Genomic DNA, 16,672 nt, shown 5'->3' with positions numbered 1-16,672 from the left:
AAATAAATTTGGAATACAGACAGCAATAATAACTACATTAATTTGTAACCAACCTGACCACCACCGTCAAACGGCTTTCCAGGCTCCATTATTACTTTTTAGACTCTTATTTTGAATAGCTGGAAGTAATTTTATTTTGACGCCAACCCGGAAATAAATGTAGTTTGTTGTGATCCATAAACGGGAGCAGGCAGGGCGCTCGGCTCGATTCTACTACTGCTACTACAAACGGTAGCACCACAATGGCGTCTACACAAATAATTCCCCTTCTTCACGGCAAATCCCCGACGACACCGTGGTGGCTACCCTTGGCGTTGCTGTCCCTCGTCCTCGTCGGGAGAGGCGAGGGCAACGCGATGGACAACGTCGCAACAGAGAGGCTGGCTGAGGAAAGCCACCGCCAAGACAGTGCCAACCTGCTCATATTCATCATGCTGCTAACGCTCACCATTCTCACCATATGGCTCTTCAAGCACAGGCGCTTTAGGTTCCTGCACGAAACAGGGCTCGCCATGATCTATGGTAAGAGCACCAGCCTCGAGCTAACCAGTCACTGACACCGTTTAGCGTCCGTGCTAACTAGCTAACTGGCTGCCTGGCGTTAGCGCCGCCTAAGAAGCAATAAGATCATTTGACAGCTGTAAGTAGAGGGGCGTCTTGACTTACGAGTTTTTGTTTTGTTTTTGTTTTTTAAATTCGTTCCGTGACCTCGTTCGTAATTCGCTCAAGACACTCGTATCACAAATCATCTTCCCTGTTGAGATGTATGTAAACACCACTAATCCGTTCCAGCAGTCACATACATGACAACAACAACGTGTATTTCAATACGAAACATGGAACTCGTCAGTATTGTACTTAATAAAAACATACAATAATAACAAACGTTTAATCAGTATGTGCATCATGATTTCATGCATACATTCTGTTCGTTCCTGGCCTTTAAGCACTTGGCCACAAAAAGATGAGAGAGACATCCATACGATTCATATATACACAAACAAGACAGTCACAACTGCTCATTATGTTGCAGTAATATTAGTCATTTTTCACAGATGATAAAGTTGACATTCATATGAAAAGCCAAGCCACCAAATGCCAGCAGTGGTGGGTAAAACCTCCACTCCCACGAGCCACTTTGGTGGGTTGTATTTTTATTGAGGGAAATGTTCTGTCAAACGCGAATGAAGACAAGTGCTATAGAAAATTGATGGATGAGTTCTTATATAAACTTTGACCATCACGCTCTCTTTCCTCCCTGAAAGGCCTTCTGGTGGGTGTAATCTTGCGATTCGGTGTCCACGTGCCCCCGAGCATGAGCGAGGTGGTGCAGGGCTGTGCGGTGAACGCCAGTCCCGCCACCCTGCTGGTCAACGTCAGCGGGCGATTCTACGAGTACACCCTGAAGGGCGAAGTTAGCCGCAGCAAAGGCCACCAAGTGCAGGATGACGAGATGCTTAGAAAGGCAAGACCAGACCATGTCATTATTATTTATTTTTATCTATGTATTTGTATATAATTATTGTTTCTATAAATATATTCTCAATTTTTTATTATCATTATGATGACTATTATTTCATTAGTACATTTGTCAATGTTATAGTTATTTCTATCTATGTATTATTATTTTTGTATTAATGATGTTTCTATATATTATTATACAGTATAAGAACTACATGTTGAACCAATTAGTCGACGCTTCAACTTTAACACCCAGCGATGATGGTTAGAGCTCGAAGTCGATTAATTGACAATCACGTTTTGGCATTAACAATACGGACGCCTCTCCGAAAGCAGCAGGGGGTGGCGTCCTTCATTATTTGAAGTTGGCTCGAATATTACCTTAGCTTAGACTATGTAAAAAAAAATTTTTTTAAAAATCAGAAGTTGTTAAACTCCAAGCAGTAACTTCAGAAGGACTGCACAAAATTAAACACCATTTATTATCTGCTGCATTTCCTTAGGTTACATTTGACCCAGAAGTCTTTTTCAACATTTTGCTGCCCCCAATCATCTTCCATGCTGGCTACAGTCTAAAACGGGTAAGGTGATCTAAAGGAAAGTTTATAATTAAAAGTTAACTGTACTAGAGACCCTGTGTGGACAGAAGTGTTGGGACATATCAATAGTATAGAAAATGGGGGAAAATTCCTCTAGGGCCAGACATACTAAATTTATGGTGGGGAATGGCGGCAACAATTAAAAACAAATGTTTAGAATGATGTATTATGAAAATTTGTGAGTTACTTGTTTTTAGGGCTTTTTTTTTTTTTTGATAACAGTTCCTTTATTTGTAATTGATGTCAGGCTAGGGCAAGCGCTACGGGCCAAATATGGCCCAGGAGCTGTATGTTGCCCACAAACAGTGTGTTGTTTTTGTACTCTTAATGTGACTTCAGAATGACTTCTAGTGCAATAGTTGACACATTTTAACAAATGTTTGTCCTCGTTTGTTTCAGAGACATTTTTTCCGCAACATTGGCTCCATTCTGGCCTATGCTTTCATGGGAACTGTTGTATCCTGCTTTATCATCGGGTACGTGGTCTGTTCATATTCATATACTGTAACTACACTGAGTCTCCCAGTGTTGATGGCTTGCTCTAATGTCATCCAGGCTCATCATGTATGGATTTGTGTCCTTCATGAAAGTGGTGGGCCAGCTTGGGGGAGATTTTTATTTCACTGACTGCCTCTTCTTCGGGGCCATTGTATCAGCGACAGACCCAGGTACAACACTGATGTTATTAAAAAAATGGTGTTAAATGTGAGACTGTGAATCAGGCATCATTCAGGTTAATGATTTTTCTTATTGAACCTCAGGGTCAATCAAGGTTTTGGTTGACTTCTGAATTGTTCTCATTTAAAAACACATTTGTCCCATAGGAAATTAGCTGAATTAATTCATTCCAGGCTAAAACCGTCACCATCATAACACCTTTATTAGCAGTACAAATGTCAAAATATTATATATTATTTTAATATTCCTAATTGTCATTGTAGTAAGTAGAAGAATTGTGTACAGTTAACCCTCGCACATTCGCGGTTCGGCATTCGGAAATTCACTGTTAAAAAATGTTTTTTCCCACTTAAATATTTGCACCTTTTCTGCTCAGGCCAAAGCAAAAAAAAAAAAGTGTTTTATGTTGAATTGAATTGACGAGCTTCATGTAGACAAAGGTAGTGCTTTGCGTCCATCTTGTGGCATCATGGTGCCAAGGAACTGTATAGACATGAGTTTATTTTATTATTAAAAGAAACTATTTTTCATATTTTACATACATAAGCTTTTTTTAAACCTCATCGACAAATGACCTTTTTAAAAATCAAATGTGGCCCCTGAGCACAAACGTTTGCATTCAGGGTACATAAAACATTGTTTCCCTTTCGTTTTGTGTTGCAGTGACAGTGCTGGCTATTTTTAATGAGCTGAAGGTAGACGTGGACCTGTATGCTTTACTTTTTGGAGAGAGCGTGCTCAATGACGCCGTGGCCATCGTCCTCTCGTCGTAAGTTTTCGCGACACCCCTCTGAAAAATCAACTCACTCATTTGCGCTACGCATCTGCAAATCCTCTACTACAACTCATCGTACTAACACAAGTCCCTGTCATTCCACTGCTGGCCTTCCATTCATCCATCTGTGTCGTTCATCACCTACCCGTACGTATGCATGCAGTGTTCTTCTCCGCTTGGAGAAGCAGGCTAGGCGGGGAGCTCGATCTGTGCGGCCCGAGGGCACAGAGGAATGGCTGGGGAAGAACCAGACAGTCATTCCTCGGTGGGTGGTTGGGCTGTGTGTTTGGTTGTGGTGGCGTCTTGGGGATCCACAAACTGAGTCTTAACATATTTCCTCAAAAAGTGCCCATGGGCGTTTGTATACCAGAGTGTACCAGGCGTTTATTTTTGAATGCAGCGTCTATTTGAGAGGAGACCTTTATTTGGACAGAGAATTGTGTCAACTGTAACAGGAGAAGTCTATATTTGTGTCCTTTTATTCATGGTTCTTATCAATAATGCAGTGCAGTTGTACGCAGAGCTAATTGTTCTACACGTCACATAATATAGACGCACATGCATAAACAGTGTGGTCGAAGTTATGTCTATACACATTTTTTTTCATATTCTTTTTTTAAAATCAGCTCTTATTGTTTAGCTTATGGGGGGGAAAAACACACAAAAAAAACAAAGCCCCCTTTTTTATTGGCATCCCAGCGACACATGCGGAAACGGTAACCAAATTTTGGTGTACAGTTTAGATTATACTGTAGCTAATCCCAGCAGTGCAGAAAAAAGTGTCTAATTGAGGTGAGGATCTTATTTGTTTAAATCAGGGATGGAGAATCAATTTTTTTCTCATGGGGCATATACATTTTCACATAATCCTCTGAAGGTCATACTAAATTTATAAAGAAATATGATGCTTTTGTGTTGTAAATGTTTTTAGGCTTTTTATAATACTTCCTTTGAGGTTTGATTTGTTATTAGAATAGCATTTCAGGGCCGTACATGGCTATTGTACCCCTGGACGGCATATCAGCAATTAAGTGGGATATGTCCATTTGAGCGGAGGCCACTATTTGAGGAAATATCAAACATTTTAAACGATCTGCTTTTCCTTTTAGATCACTGTTGGGTCAAAACTCCTGTTAATCCAAGTGATTTTTTAATTTTTATTTTACAATACAGGGGGTCCTCCTCCTCCCGACAAATGACATTTCGAGGATACATCCAGCATGCGGTGTAAGAGTACGTCTAATGCGGCTCAAGAAGAATTGGATTGTTTAAAATTTATTGTCTAAAAGTCTTTTTCATACAAATATTTAGTGTAGTTAATTATGACAATTGGCTTGGAAGTGTTTTCAGGCATATTCACTGTAATTACAGTATGACTTCACTACTACGTTAGCAGTAGGCTAACCCCATTCTGACTTGCGTAGAAATTTGTGTTACGTTGCCACTATAGGACAGGAACTCCATCATAAATCAAAGACTCTCTACTTGCCCTACTGTTAAAATCACAGGTTATCAAAACATTCACGGATTCAGGTTAATTTGATGTCGATCTGTCTCGGTGTCATCATGTGGGTCCTGTCTCGCTGTGTTGTTTCTAATGGTGTGCACCTTTATGCCGTCTATCTGGCCCTCAGCTCCATTGTGGCCTACCAGCCGGCAGGTGACAACAGCCACAGCTTTGAGGCCATGGCCTTGCTCAAGTCCTTTGGCATCTTCCTGGGCGTCTTCAGCGGATCGTTTGCTCTCGGCGTGGCCACTGGCGTGGTGACGGCACTCATATCCTCCACCAATGCTTCTTGTTGGTGTCTCCGCAGCTAGATAGCTATGTTGCTCACTCAATTCATTTTTGCTTTGTTATTGAGAGCAAAACTTTTACTTCCGTCTGAGCTTCAGAGACTGCAGTTGTGATTTGTCCTCGCATTTTTTGTTTTTTTTTAACAAGGTAGGAAACAGCTCAATAACAATATGCAACACTATATTTCTGTAATTCTCTGCAACCATTTACATTTTCACTTTGACATAATTCTTAGGAATTTGTCAATGTCAAATTTCTGGTGAGCTATTTTAAGAACATGCTCGCGGGTACCAATGTTTGCCAACCCTGTTCAACAGGATAGCCCTTATCCTCACGAGGGTCTCAGGTGAGCTAGATCTTATCGCAGCTATCTTTGGGCAAGAGGCAGTGTACACCCTGGACTTGGTCGCCAGCCAATCACAGGGCACATAAAGACAAACAAGCATTTGCACCTAAGACCAATTTTGAGTCTTCAAATTACCAAGCACATTTTGGAATGTAGGATGTAGTGGGGAGAACATCCAAATGCTACACAGGCCGGAATTGAGATTCGAACCTCGAACACTGTGAGGCAGATGTGCCACTCCATCACCTGCCCAAATGCTAAAAATTAGTGGCAATAATTTTAAAATGTCATTCAAATTTTGGTTTTGTTGTTAAATATTGAATTTTCTAGAAGACATATTTGTATTAAATCGTTTCATTGTGTGAAAGTAACATATATATGTTTGTACCATGTAATGATCATACTTGCCTGATAATTTTAACAAGTTTTATTTTTAATTAGAGTGAGCTATTCTTCAACGGGTGCTCATTACATTTTGTTAAGAATCATCACATTGGTAAGAATTTTTTTTTAACAGGCAATTCTAAAAAAAAAAAAAAGTTCACATCTCTGTCAAATCGGAGCCAGTGTAAAGAAATCATGCAGCGTTAAAAGCTGTCAAACCAAGGTTCAATTCATATTACACAGTTGGCCATATAAAATCCTGTCAGAGACTTGTGTGTCAGATTTGTCATATTAGAAGGTGACTTGCTGTTGAGAGCCACATAATCACAGAGCTTGCATGTTACCTTTTATTGCTGGTTTCTCTTAACGTTGCATCACGTGACCAAATTCACCAAGCTCAGGGACTTCCCCTTGCTGGAGACGGCACTGTTTTTCCTCATGTCCTGGAGCACCTTCCTGTTGGCTGAGGCCTGTGGCTTTACCGGTGCTGCATTTGCATCATTATATTTTTAACCATTTTCATCTTGAGGTAAACTGTCACGTGATGTTCTGAATGTCTCATTCCAGGCGTGGTTGCCGTACTGTTCTGCGGGATCACTCAGGCTCACTACACCTACAACAATCTCTCTCGTGACTCACAGGATCGAACCAAACAGGTTAGTGCTGTACACGTTTGTCTCCAGTGTTATTTTATGGAGGCCAACTGGAGCATATCATTCAACAAAAAATTACAACAAAGGCATTCCCATGAAGGCAGAGCCGTTTCTCATCATGTGTTTGTTTGTCTGCCTGTCATGTCAGTTGTTTGAGCTGCTCAACTTTCTGGCAGAGAACTTCATCTTCTCCTACATGGGCCTGACGCTCTTCTCCTTTCAGTCGCATGTCTTCAACCCCTTGTTCATCATCGGGGCCTTTGTATCCTTTACTCAGCTCAATCCTGAAGAGGTCTTCTTGACTTTCTATTTGGGATGTGCATTTCCATCACACAAATGAATCCCCAAAGTCAAATGGCCAAAAAGGGATTTAAATTAATCTGGATTTTAAGAGTGTAATATGAGCACTGAGCAATACAGTTGGTTAAATACCAGTTGCTTTTACATTGTAAATAGCATGTAGCTGAACGCATGATGGCTAATGACTATCGTGGAACCAACCAGAATAGCTTGCCAACAAACTGTTGGCAACTGTTGCCAACAAACTGTTGGCAAACTTCAAGTGAGGAGTAGTTTTATTTTTAGTTCATTTTTATGTAACAGTGCATGCTTTTTCTGTAGTTTAGATTTAGTATAGATTTTTATCCATGTCTGATCAAAAGATATCCGATTCTATGCATTTTTTTTCTTGTTATGCTGCCATGACGAATACAGCAGTGACTATTTGTTCCCAATCATTAATTCCTTTTGCATACCTCCCTCACTGTTCAACCATGGCGCTTTGCCCTTGACCCAATTACTACTTTAGGTGGCGGTGTTCTTGGGCAGGGCGGCAAACATTTACCCATTGTCCTTCCTGCTCAACCTGGGCCGCAAGAACAAGATCGGATCCAATTTTCAACACGTCATGATGTTTGCAGGTACGTTTTACTAGATGCTGATGTGAAGTCTCTTAGGTTCACCCTCATAGCTGTCATTTAGTTATTTCTTTAAAAAATAAAAAAAAAAAGGCAAATGTCAGAAAGCAAGTAGAAGTGGGCTCTTTGTCCTCACTAGTCATGACTTTTCAGTGCATTAGTAGAACAAGCCTGATGATTTGCCTCGTTACTCCAGTAGAGGGAAGTGTTGTTTAAGGTATTGTATAACAGGGTCCTCTGCATCTCAACTGTGTACTGCACACAAATTCTGAATGGTCTCTAGTGCTTAAATATTGTATGGTCATTTACATATAGCACACAAATTCCTATACTTTAATGTACTTCATATGTTAATAAAGCATATGTCAACCCAGTCGCAAAATCACTTTACCCGGATCAAAATTTAACCTCTCCAATCCCCTCGTGAATGTTTGTCATTCATTATCAGCATTTGTGGCTTATATGTTTTTGACTTTTTTATAACAGCTCTTCCGAGGTTTTATGTGTTTTTCGAGTGGCATGGTGGTTTGGATCAAATGCTCTCTCGTTCCATGCGTCTACATAAATTTGAATATGGCAGAAACGTGTATTTCAGTAGGTTGGTTCAAAAAGTTTAACTCCTAAAGATTAATTGAACATACAGCAAAATACTTTTCAGATGGCAAATTCCTACCTAATTTTTGTACTAAAAATCATATTTGTTTGTTTCTTGTGTAATTTAATTCCTCAAGATGCCGAGTTGTGCGTTTTTGTTAGCACTAAGCTATAATCATCAGAATGACAAAAAAAATCAAGCAGTCTTTTACTTTTCACTTTCACTTTTTGAAATAAACTACTGAAATAAATTAAGTTTAGCATGATAATTACAATATTGAGCTTATTGTGATGCGCGACAACTCATATTATCCTTAGGTCGTAGGTTCCCGACCCCTGGTCTATTTCTACACTTCTGTCTTTTATAGGTCTGCGTGGGGCGATGACATTCGCCCTGTCCATCCGAGACACTGCCACTTACGCCCGTCAGATGATGTTCTCGACCACCTTGCTGATCGTCTTCTTCACCGTGTGGATCTGCGGAGGCGGCACCATGCCAATGCTGTCCTTCATGAGCATTCCGTAAGGGCCACACCTGAGTTCATCTCGTTATCTATGATTTAAAAAAATAATAATATTCCAAAGTCACCGTCCTGTGTCCTCCCCCCCCCCCTCAGCGTGGGTGTAGACTCTGATCAAGATCACTCAGTAAGTAACCCAGGTTGGAATCTGTTGTTTTTTCTTTGTAAAATTGAAAAAAAGAAAACATGACGGAATGTTCTGCCTGACAGAGTTCAGGAATGTTAGACGGCTCTCAGAGGAGGAACACCAAGCATGAGAGCGCCTGGCCCTTCAGGATCTGGTACAACTTTGATCACAAGTATCCTTTGATGTGGAGCAATACTGAATTTAATTTTCATTTTTTAATACTGAGTTAATCCCTCAAGGGGAAATTCTATTTCCAGTGCTATGTACAGTTTTTGTGGGAGACAGTACACAGAGAGCCAGATTACGCACAATTTATACACACAATTAATCAATCAATCAATCAAACAATCAATCAATCAGTCAATCAAACTATAAAGTGTTTTTCATACATAAATTGCAACACAAAGTTATTTACATGGGTAAATTCAAGCCTGTCTCGCCACTGGTCCATATACACGCACACACAACACACTCACACATGACGTACAGACAGGTTAGAAATAATGACACAATGACCTATGGCTTTTACCGTGTATGGCTGGGTCCAGAAGATCCAGCTGAAATACAAGTTCAAAAGAGCATCCATTGGACCAGTGTCATCAGAAGCTGTGGAGATACAGCTGTGTTGCATCAGCATAACAGGAAGTTCACTCCATGTCTTCTAATGACACTGCCAAGAGGGAACATAAAAGTTACACAGTACAGGGCCTAAATTTAATCCCTGTGGCACACCACGTTTTTTTCATGGACTTTCGAGGAGCATGCATTCAAGCATATAAACTTTTTTAGGCACTTGTATCATTATACGGATTTTTGCACCTTTTTCAAAATGCTCAAGGTCCTTTACAGCTTTCGCACAGCTACCTAAAACCCCTCCTGACCCACAGCGGCCCCCCTCTTACCGCCACTCTGCCAGCCTGTTGCGGACCACTGGCACGGTGCCTCACCAGCCCACAAGCATATGAGGTTTGAACGCCAACTACATTGTTTAACATGTTTGAATAGGCGCGTCATTAAAAGGTTGGAATGTTTAATAGTTGGACACGTGCTTGAATTTTGATTGCTTTTGCGTGAAATTATAACATGGACAATTTGTGTATACTCTTTCCTTAAATAGGGCCAACCCTCTAGTAGGCGCTGTGCCACAATTAGTCAGTGAGTGTATCATGCACTTAAGACAAACCAATACCTGCCTTAATTAGAGACCTCCCTTTTCCCATTAGGAAACTAATAGACAGGTAATAACTAAACTAATTTCATTGACATTATTGTTCACACGCACAGATGTAATAGTTAACTGCTGACCCCATTTTGACCTCTGTTGCTAGCCAAAAGAGCAGCACCTACGAAGACAGTGAATTAAAGTGTGGCGTCTTATTGCATGTTTTAAATGAGTTCGCCGCACAGTATTTACAATGGTCTTACTGATGAGATGGCATCTTCGTCCTAGTAGACACTGACGTGTGAGTGCGCTACAGCATGTGTTTCCATGTTGAGGCTGTGGGGAGCTACATGACCTTGATTCTTACTTTAAGATCCCCTTTCACTTAGCATCTGTTGTAATACCCAGGTTTTATTTTTTTATTTTTATTTTTATCTTTCCCACAAGGCCACCCCCTAATATGCGCCACCCAAACCCAATTCTCAGTAAAAACAAAACCATGATGGCTAACCAATCCTATTCTGCTAAAATGCCACATGATGGCGCCATCTCTTGGTAATAGGACAACCGTAATTGCTGTCAATAAAGTATTGTTGAAGTGATATATCTCCACCGAGAGACAATGGTCTTTTTATGTCAGGGACAAGCTAAATTTAGGCTGGGTTGTTGGTGGAAATAACGGTGTCTTCGCTGCATGTGCTCTTTTTCGATGCATAATTAAAAAAATCCAATAATCTGTAAGTCATTTGCTTTTAAGGGTAATGTCGTAAAATGAGTTTGGAATGTTATTAAACTGGTTATGGGTCAATTTAGACAAATGTAAACATTTTGCGGTGGGTGCGGCAGGGCTGGAACTATCTGTTTACTGTACAGTAGTTTTTTCCCCCATACATATATAAAAATAATACACATTACACCCAGTACGAATAGTGGATACATCTTTGTTGTATTTTGACATTCAGGTAATGTAAATATATAATTTGTGGCATTATGCACGTTGTAAGAAAATGGTATGATGCCTGTAGGAAATGCAAAAATGTTTTACCTGTATCTCATTTAATATACATTATTTTGGGGTCTCGTCCACTCTTTATTTTCACACAATAGAACGAAGGGCCTCTCCACGACGAAGACTTCATCCTGAACGACGCCAGCGTGAGCTCCATGTACGCCGACGTCACCGTCAGTACGGACAGCTCGGGCTCCAGCGGGGTCAAGCACCACCGCCCGGCCTCCGTCGACGAGAGCCTGGACCACGAACTGGCACTGGCTGAGCATGAGGTGGCCATCCGGGGCACCCGCCTGGTCCTGCCCATGAACGATCCGACCGATCCCCCGACAACCGTGACTCTGCCTCCGCCGCCCTCCCCGCCCCGCTCAGACCCCCGTAGGCACAGACTATGAGAAAAGGTTTGCACTGGCGGGATGCGGCTTCTCATCCAAGTTCATTTTGTTTCGAAACCCTCCATTGTTGGGACAGTGGATTGCACTGTATGTTCTGCAGGCTATTTATACGGCAATTCACGACGACAGTATACCAATCTAGTTCCACGAGATCGTACTGTACATTTAATTGTTAGATTTTCAAGGCTTGTTAGAACAGTGGCTATTTTTATGTGACTGTAATTCTTTTGGGGTTCCCCTGCGGGCTATTTTTACAGTGGTTCTCATTAGACAGATTGTTTTTTTTGTTTGTTTTTTTTCACAGCTCTGCTATGTTGCTAGAGTGAGGAAGTCATTCCAATGCTTGAAAAGAAGTTGAGATTTGCAGACAGCCTTGTGGCTATTTTTATGTGACCGTTTTATTTGTTTACTCCTGCAAGCTAGTTTTGCGGTAATTCTCCACTAGACTTATCAGTCTTTTTCCTAGCTCAGCCATGTTGCTAGTGTACGCCAGTCATTCTTATTAGTGCGAAGAATTTTGAGACAGGGGCCCTGGCTATTTTTACGTGACTAGTGTATTTTTCTACAGGTTAATTTTTGGTAGTTCACAACCATGCCCATTTAAGCACTTTTTCCAACGTAGCCATTTAGCTAGTGTTAGCCAGTCATTCATGTTAGTGCAAAGAATTTGAGACTTGGCTATGGCTATTTTTACATGACTGAAGGAAGACTGACTGACTGACTATTTTTCTGCTGGCTTTTTTTTCCCCTCATTAGTTCCTGACCATGCATATTCAGCATTTTTTCCCCAACTCGGCCATGTTGCTGGTGTTAGCCATTCATGCTTATTGGCGCAAAGGAGGTGCAGCGGTCGGTTTAGTATAAGTTGATTTTCTCAAGAAATTTGACGCAGACTGTTGGGACTTTTTACGGCCGTGGCTACTCTTACGTATCTTTCGGTAGTTCCCAACACTGCCTATTCAGCCTTTGCCCCCCCAACTCTGACACTTTGCTAGTATAAACTAATCATTTTTATTGGTGCAAAGGATTTGACACTTTATTCAGCTCAGCCATGTTGCTAGTGTTAGCCAATCGTTCTTGTTGGTGCAAAGGAGGTTTAGACAAGCGAGTGGCTATTTTTCCCTGATTGTACAGTAATATATCTTTTGGTACTCCCGGATTGTTCTTATTGGCGCAAAGGAGATTCAGCAATGCAATCCAAAGTTATTTTGACAAGTATTGATGCTTGTTTAGGCAGTGGCTATTGTGACATGATTGTACTTGTAAAGCTGTTTTTACCGTAGTTCCTCACTAGTTCAAAATTTTACAGCTCTGCTGTATTCCTAATACAAACAAACACATTTTATTTGTTTTGGAGAGCAAAGGAAATGGAGAAATGCAATTGAAGTTCATTTTGTCAAGACATTTCTCAGGTTGTTGAGGAATGCTTATACAGTGGCTATTTTTACATGACTGATTTATTTTTATTTATATTTCTATGGTTTTCAATTAGACTAATTAGGCACTTTTAAAAACAATTTTTTACAGCTCTGCCGTTTTGGTAGTTGTAATTCATCATGCTTTTTGGCAGCGTCTATTCTAACAGTAATTCCTGTCCTGCCTGAGAAGTGAATGTGGTCTTCTACTAGGCTGCTAAATCATTTCCCACTGTACAGGACCCAAGTTTTGGGTTTTTTACTCTTTCACTTTTTTGTGCTTCACTGACTCAACATCTGTCTCGCTGCTATTAAGACCGCATAACTAACATACTTAGTAATGCAACTGATAAAAAGGGTTAGAAAAAAATTGTCTCCACAAACCATTACAGTCACATCATTCTAGCCACTGTATTAACTTTTAACAAATGAAAGAATCCTCTGTTTTCACTGTTTCTCGTCGCTTAAAATCTTTACATGGACAGGTCCGCCTCAGCTACATTAGGAGCTTTGCGAGGAGAGCTCCGTGACTGTAGGCTTGAACATGAGCGCGCTACATGCGAGGTCAGGTACTGTTAATCGAACTACACTTAAGGATGTGCACATTGAGTCACCGGTTAGAGAGGCTAAGCTACATGAGAACTGACTACTTCCACACTCCTGTAAAGACATTTTAGCACTACCTGTGTTTTTCATTCATGTGTGGATTTATTTATTTATTTGTTGTTTTATGGTATGAAATGTCTTTATTATGGTGTGTTTGTAGAGGTAGGACAGCTTGGTGGCGAGACACATCTTTTTGTCCCTTCAAAGGCACCGTGACAGAGTTATCCCACGGGAGGTACGCTGTATGAATGTAGAGAGGTTGTCGATTGTCATTCCGGAGGTTTCTTAATTATGTGCGTGTGAAAAGAAATTCTTTGTGTAATGTAGCAAGATGCTTCTTACGGCGAGATGTGCACTTCCCCTGTGAACGTCATTTACAAGCTTGTGACTGAAAAAAAAAACCGAAAGTCTGCTAATCTGACTGACACACACGCCCGTGTGCGCTATGTCTTTGGGAGGAAGGCAGGTTCAATTGTTGTGAATTCAAGTGCCTCAATTGTAAATTGAACTTCTCAATGTAGATTTGTACATTTGATTTGTCATTTTGACTGGTACTAAATGTGCTGATTGATGTTGAATGTGAACAGTACAGTTGGTCTAATAGTCATTTTTAGATTTAACTAGGATTAACAATATGTCATCAGAACTAATCGCATTGTGGAAGAGTTCAAGGTTTACTGACTCGTTGAGTACACAGTTCTTGGACTTCTAAATGGTGGAACCTCCAAAGTTGAACGCCCCTAAAGCAGGAAAATGAAAGCTCTGTTGTGCTTTTTTTTTTTTTTTTGTGACTGTAAAAAAAGAATAGGTGTAATGATAACCATAGAACATGAAGTCGAACTGACTACAACATAGTAAAACATGTGGCATCACAGTACAATACAAGCAATAAATGAATGAGTAATTATTAATTAATTATGAATTAATTTGTCCATGAAAAATGAATTACATGGACAAATTAATTTCAACAACATGCTTATATAAATAGCATGTAGTTAGTGACTTCCATGACAGTGATCAAAAAAGAATTGAAAGAAAGAAAAAAGACACTTCTGTCAGTGTGCATGCGAAACGGTCTCAGTTCACTTGCATATGTCTCCAGGCACACACGCCTGAGACTCTTTCGCTGGGTGTAACTCATGAATATGCGAAATGCTTGGGTATCCCCTCACTCACACTCTCGTCCTACAGACTTTTATCATTTACATAGGCAATCCCACCACATTTCAGTTGTACAGCCGGGTTCACGACCCTGGTCCTGCATGCTCCTTCTCCTGTCCTTGTCCTGTCCTATCTTGTCCTGTCCTTCCCTCACAGGGTGTAGCACTACAGCCCAATACAACACTCATATCTAATGTTTCATTGTTGTAGATATGTAATGATTTACTTTTCTCATCAATTACAATTAGTGCTTTGTCTTTTGCCTTCGTTTCTCTCTCCCCTCTAGAAACTTTATTCTGATCGACTCTGATTCTCAATAATCATCAATTATAATACTAAGAAACCACAGCGGCAGCTTAAAAACTCCACTGTGACACAGTAAAAGTGTTCCAGCATTAAAGGGATACAGATCCTCCATTCTGCTTGACCTAACAGCTGAACAGGACAAAAAAAAAAAAAAAAGGCTGAGTCGTTTTAGTTTTATTAGACATTGTTTCATGTCTCTATTCTTGTTTGGCATTCGGGAACGGTAAAAGGTTACTTAAAGCATTACTTGTACAGTTGAGGTTTCATGTGCCAGAGGAGCCTGGAACAAATTATTGAGTAAAACTTAGAATTTAGTCAACGGAGCTTATTACGTTGGACTTTGGAGGTTCCACTGTAGCAATACAAAAGGATCTCACCCACTCGTCTGCTTTTTGCACTTAAGCATCTCTGTAGTTTGGTGGACTGAAACTCGCCCTTTTGTCTTTGTACCGAGCAGGCTGGTCAACACCCTAAGAGTGTCTTTTGTCTTTAATATACCCAGATAAATAATTATTCCCTCAATGTGTTTTTGTCTTGATTTCGTATTCAGAATTAAGCTTTTCAGCAAACTCGTCCACAGAATTTGGATTGCGTGTTAATTTCATGTGTGAATGAAACAAAGATTTAATTTATATGGTACTTTTGTCTTAGCTATCACACTTCAAACTAAATATATTTGGAAAAAAATGTCTGGTTCTGCTCTTTGTAGAGATTGAACACTGGAGTATGTGAGCATGAAAGTAATGTATTTGTGTGAGCATTTTTAAGAAAAAGAAATGTGATCTAATGTTCAGGAAATATTTGACTTATTCCCTCCTGTTCTGTCATTCTATATTTTTGGTCTCCTGTTTGGCAACTTGCAAATATATTAGAAATAAATGTCAAGAACAGCACATTGTTTCTTCTCATCCTGTGAGTGTATTTTGATGGAGTAAGGTAATCATTTAACAGGATGTTTATTTTTGCAGATGTGTTTTTTTTACTGATTAGGGGGTCTGCATCATACAGAGAACTGTGTGCGTATACCTCTCTTGAAGCTGAATCACCAAATATGACCAAATAGCTCACTATGATGCAGTGCAGTTCACTACAACCGCACTACAGGTTGGTCCTCGGTTTACGACGGAGTACCGCGTTTGCTGGAATGCGCTTCATTCACAAGCGGTGAATACGCACAAATGTGTGCTTAAATCGTGCGTACGAACATCCATCCATCCTTTTCCCTCACCGCTTATCCTCAGTAGGGTCGCGGGCTGCTGGAGCCTATCCCAGCTATCTTCAAGCGGGAGGCAGGGTACACCCCGAACCGATCGCCAGCCAATCACGTACGAACATTTGACACACAAATCTTTGATTCTTCACTTCATGTTCAATACAAAGTATGAGCGTGTAAGTTAAAATACTCATCTTCACTCGTTTATTGCAAGTTATTAAGAACTCCAAATAGGAACAAACGATTTTAAGTTAACACTAATTGTAAATCTTTCCTTCATAAGATTAATTAGTGTTTTTTCCCCCCAATTTATACACACTAGGTCGTTTGGAAAAAATGCATTTTAAACATTCATAAATTATAAGACAGGAAAGACACCCCCACCCCCCATGTAATTAATTAATTTTTTCTTTATTAGCATATTTTGTATTTGAATAATCCAAAAGTAATTGGAAGTAATCAAGTTCCATTAATATTATGGTACTTGCACTAACATGACTGACCACATTTTCAAATGATTCCTTTTATTTGTATTCTTTTGAAAGTGCTTTTCAA

General features: G+C 40.2%; 1 protein-coding gene across 2 annotated transcripts; it reads left to right on the top strand.

Annotated features, from left to right (window-relative positions):
- Nucleotides 1-164: 164 nt before the first annotated feature.
- On the top strand, nt 165-15,797 carry LOC133467211 (sodium/hydrogen exchanger 6-like). 2 transcript variants are annotated; one of them, XM_061751817.1, is made up of 17 exons: nt 165-522; nt 1,266-1,465; nt 1,965-2,042; nt 2,460-2,536; nt 2,616-2,728; nt 3,402-3,507; nt 3,677-3,778; nt 5,148-5,289; nt 6,417-6,522; nt 6,606-6,694; nt 6,840-6,953; nt 7,500-7,611; nt 8,571-8,724; nt 8,820-8,850; nt 8,934-9,022; nt 9,711-9,816; nt 11,120-15,797. In XM_061751817.1, the coding sequence occupies exons 1-17, from the start codon at nt 243-245 to the stop codon at nt 11,414-11,416; spliced, it is 2,196 nt and encodes a 731-aa protein (XP_061607801.1). In that variant the 5' UTR covers nt 165-242; the 3' UTR covers nt 11,417-15,797. The 2 variants fall into 2 exon arrangements, with proteins under 2 accessions (XP_061607801.1, XP_061607802.1); XM_061751818.1 differs by lacking the exon at nt 3,677-3,778.
- The last annotated feature ends 875 nt before the right edge of the window (nt 15,798-16,672 follow it).

Source organism: Phyllopteryx taeniolatus, chromosome 17 (genome assembly GCF_024500385.1).
Source record: "Phyllopteryx taeniolatus isolate TA_2022b chromosome 17, UOR_Ptae_1.2, whole genome shotgun sequence".
Taxonomy (NCBI): domain Eukaryota; kingdom Metazoa; phylum Chordata; class Actinopteri; order Syngnathiformes; family Syngnathidae; genus Phyllopteryx; species Phyllopteryx taeniolatus.
Note: the sequence above shows the minus strand (reverse complement) of the source record. Positions and strands in the feature narration are given on the sequence as shown.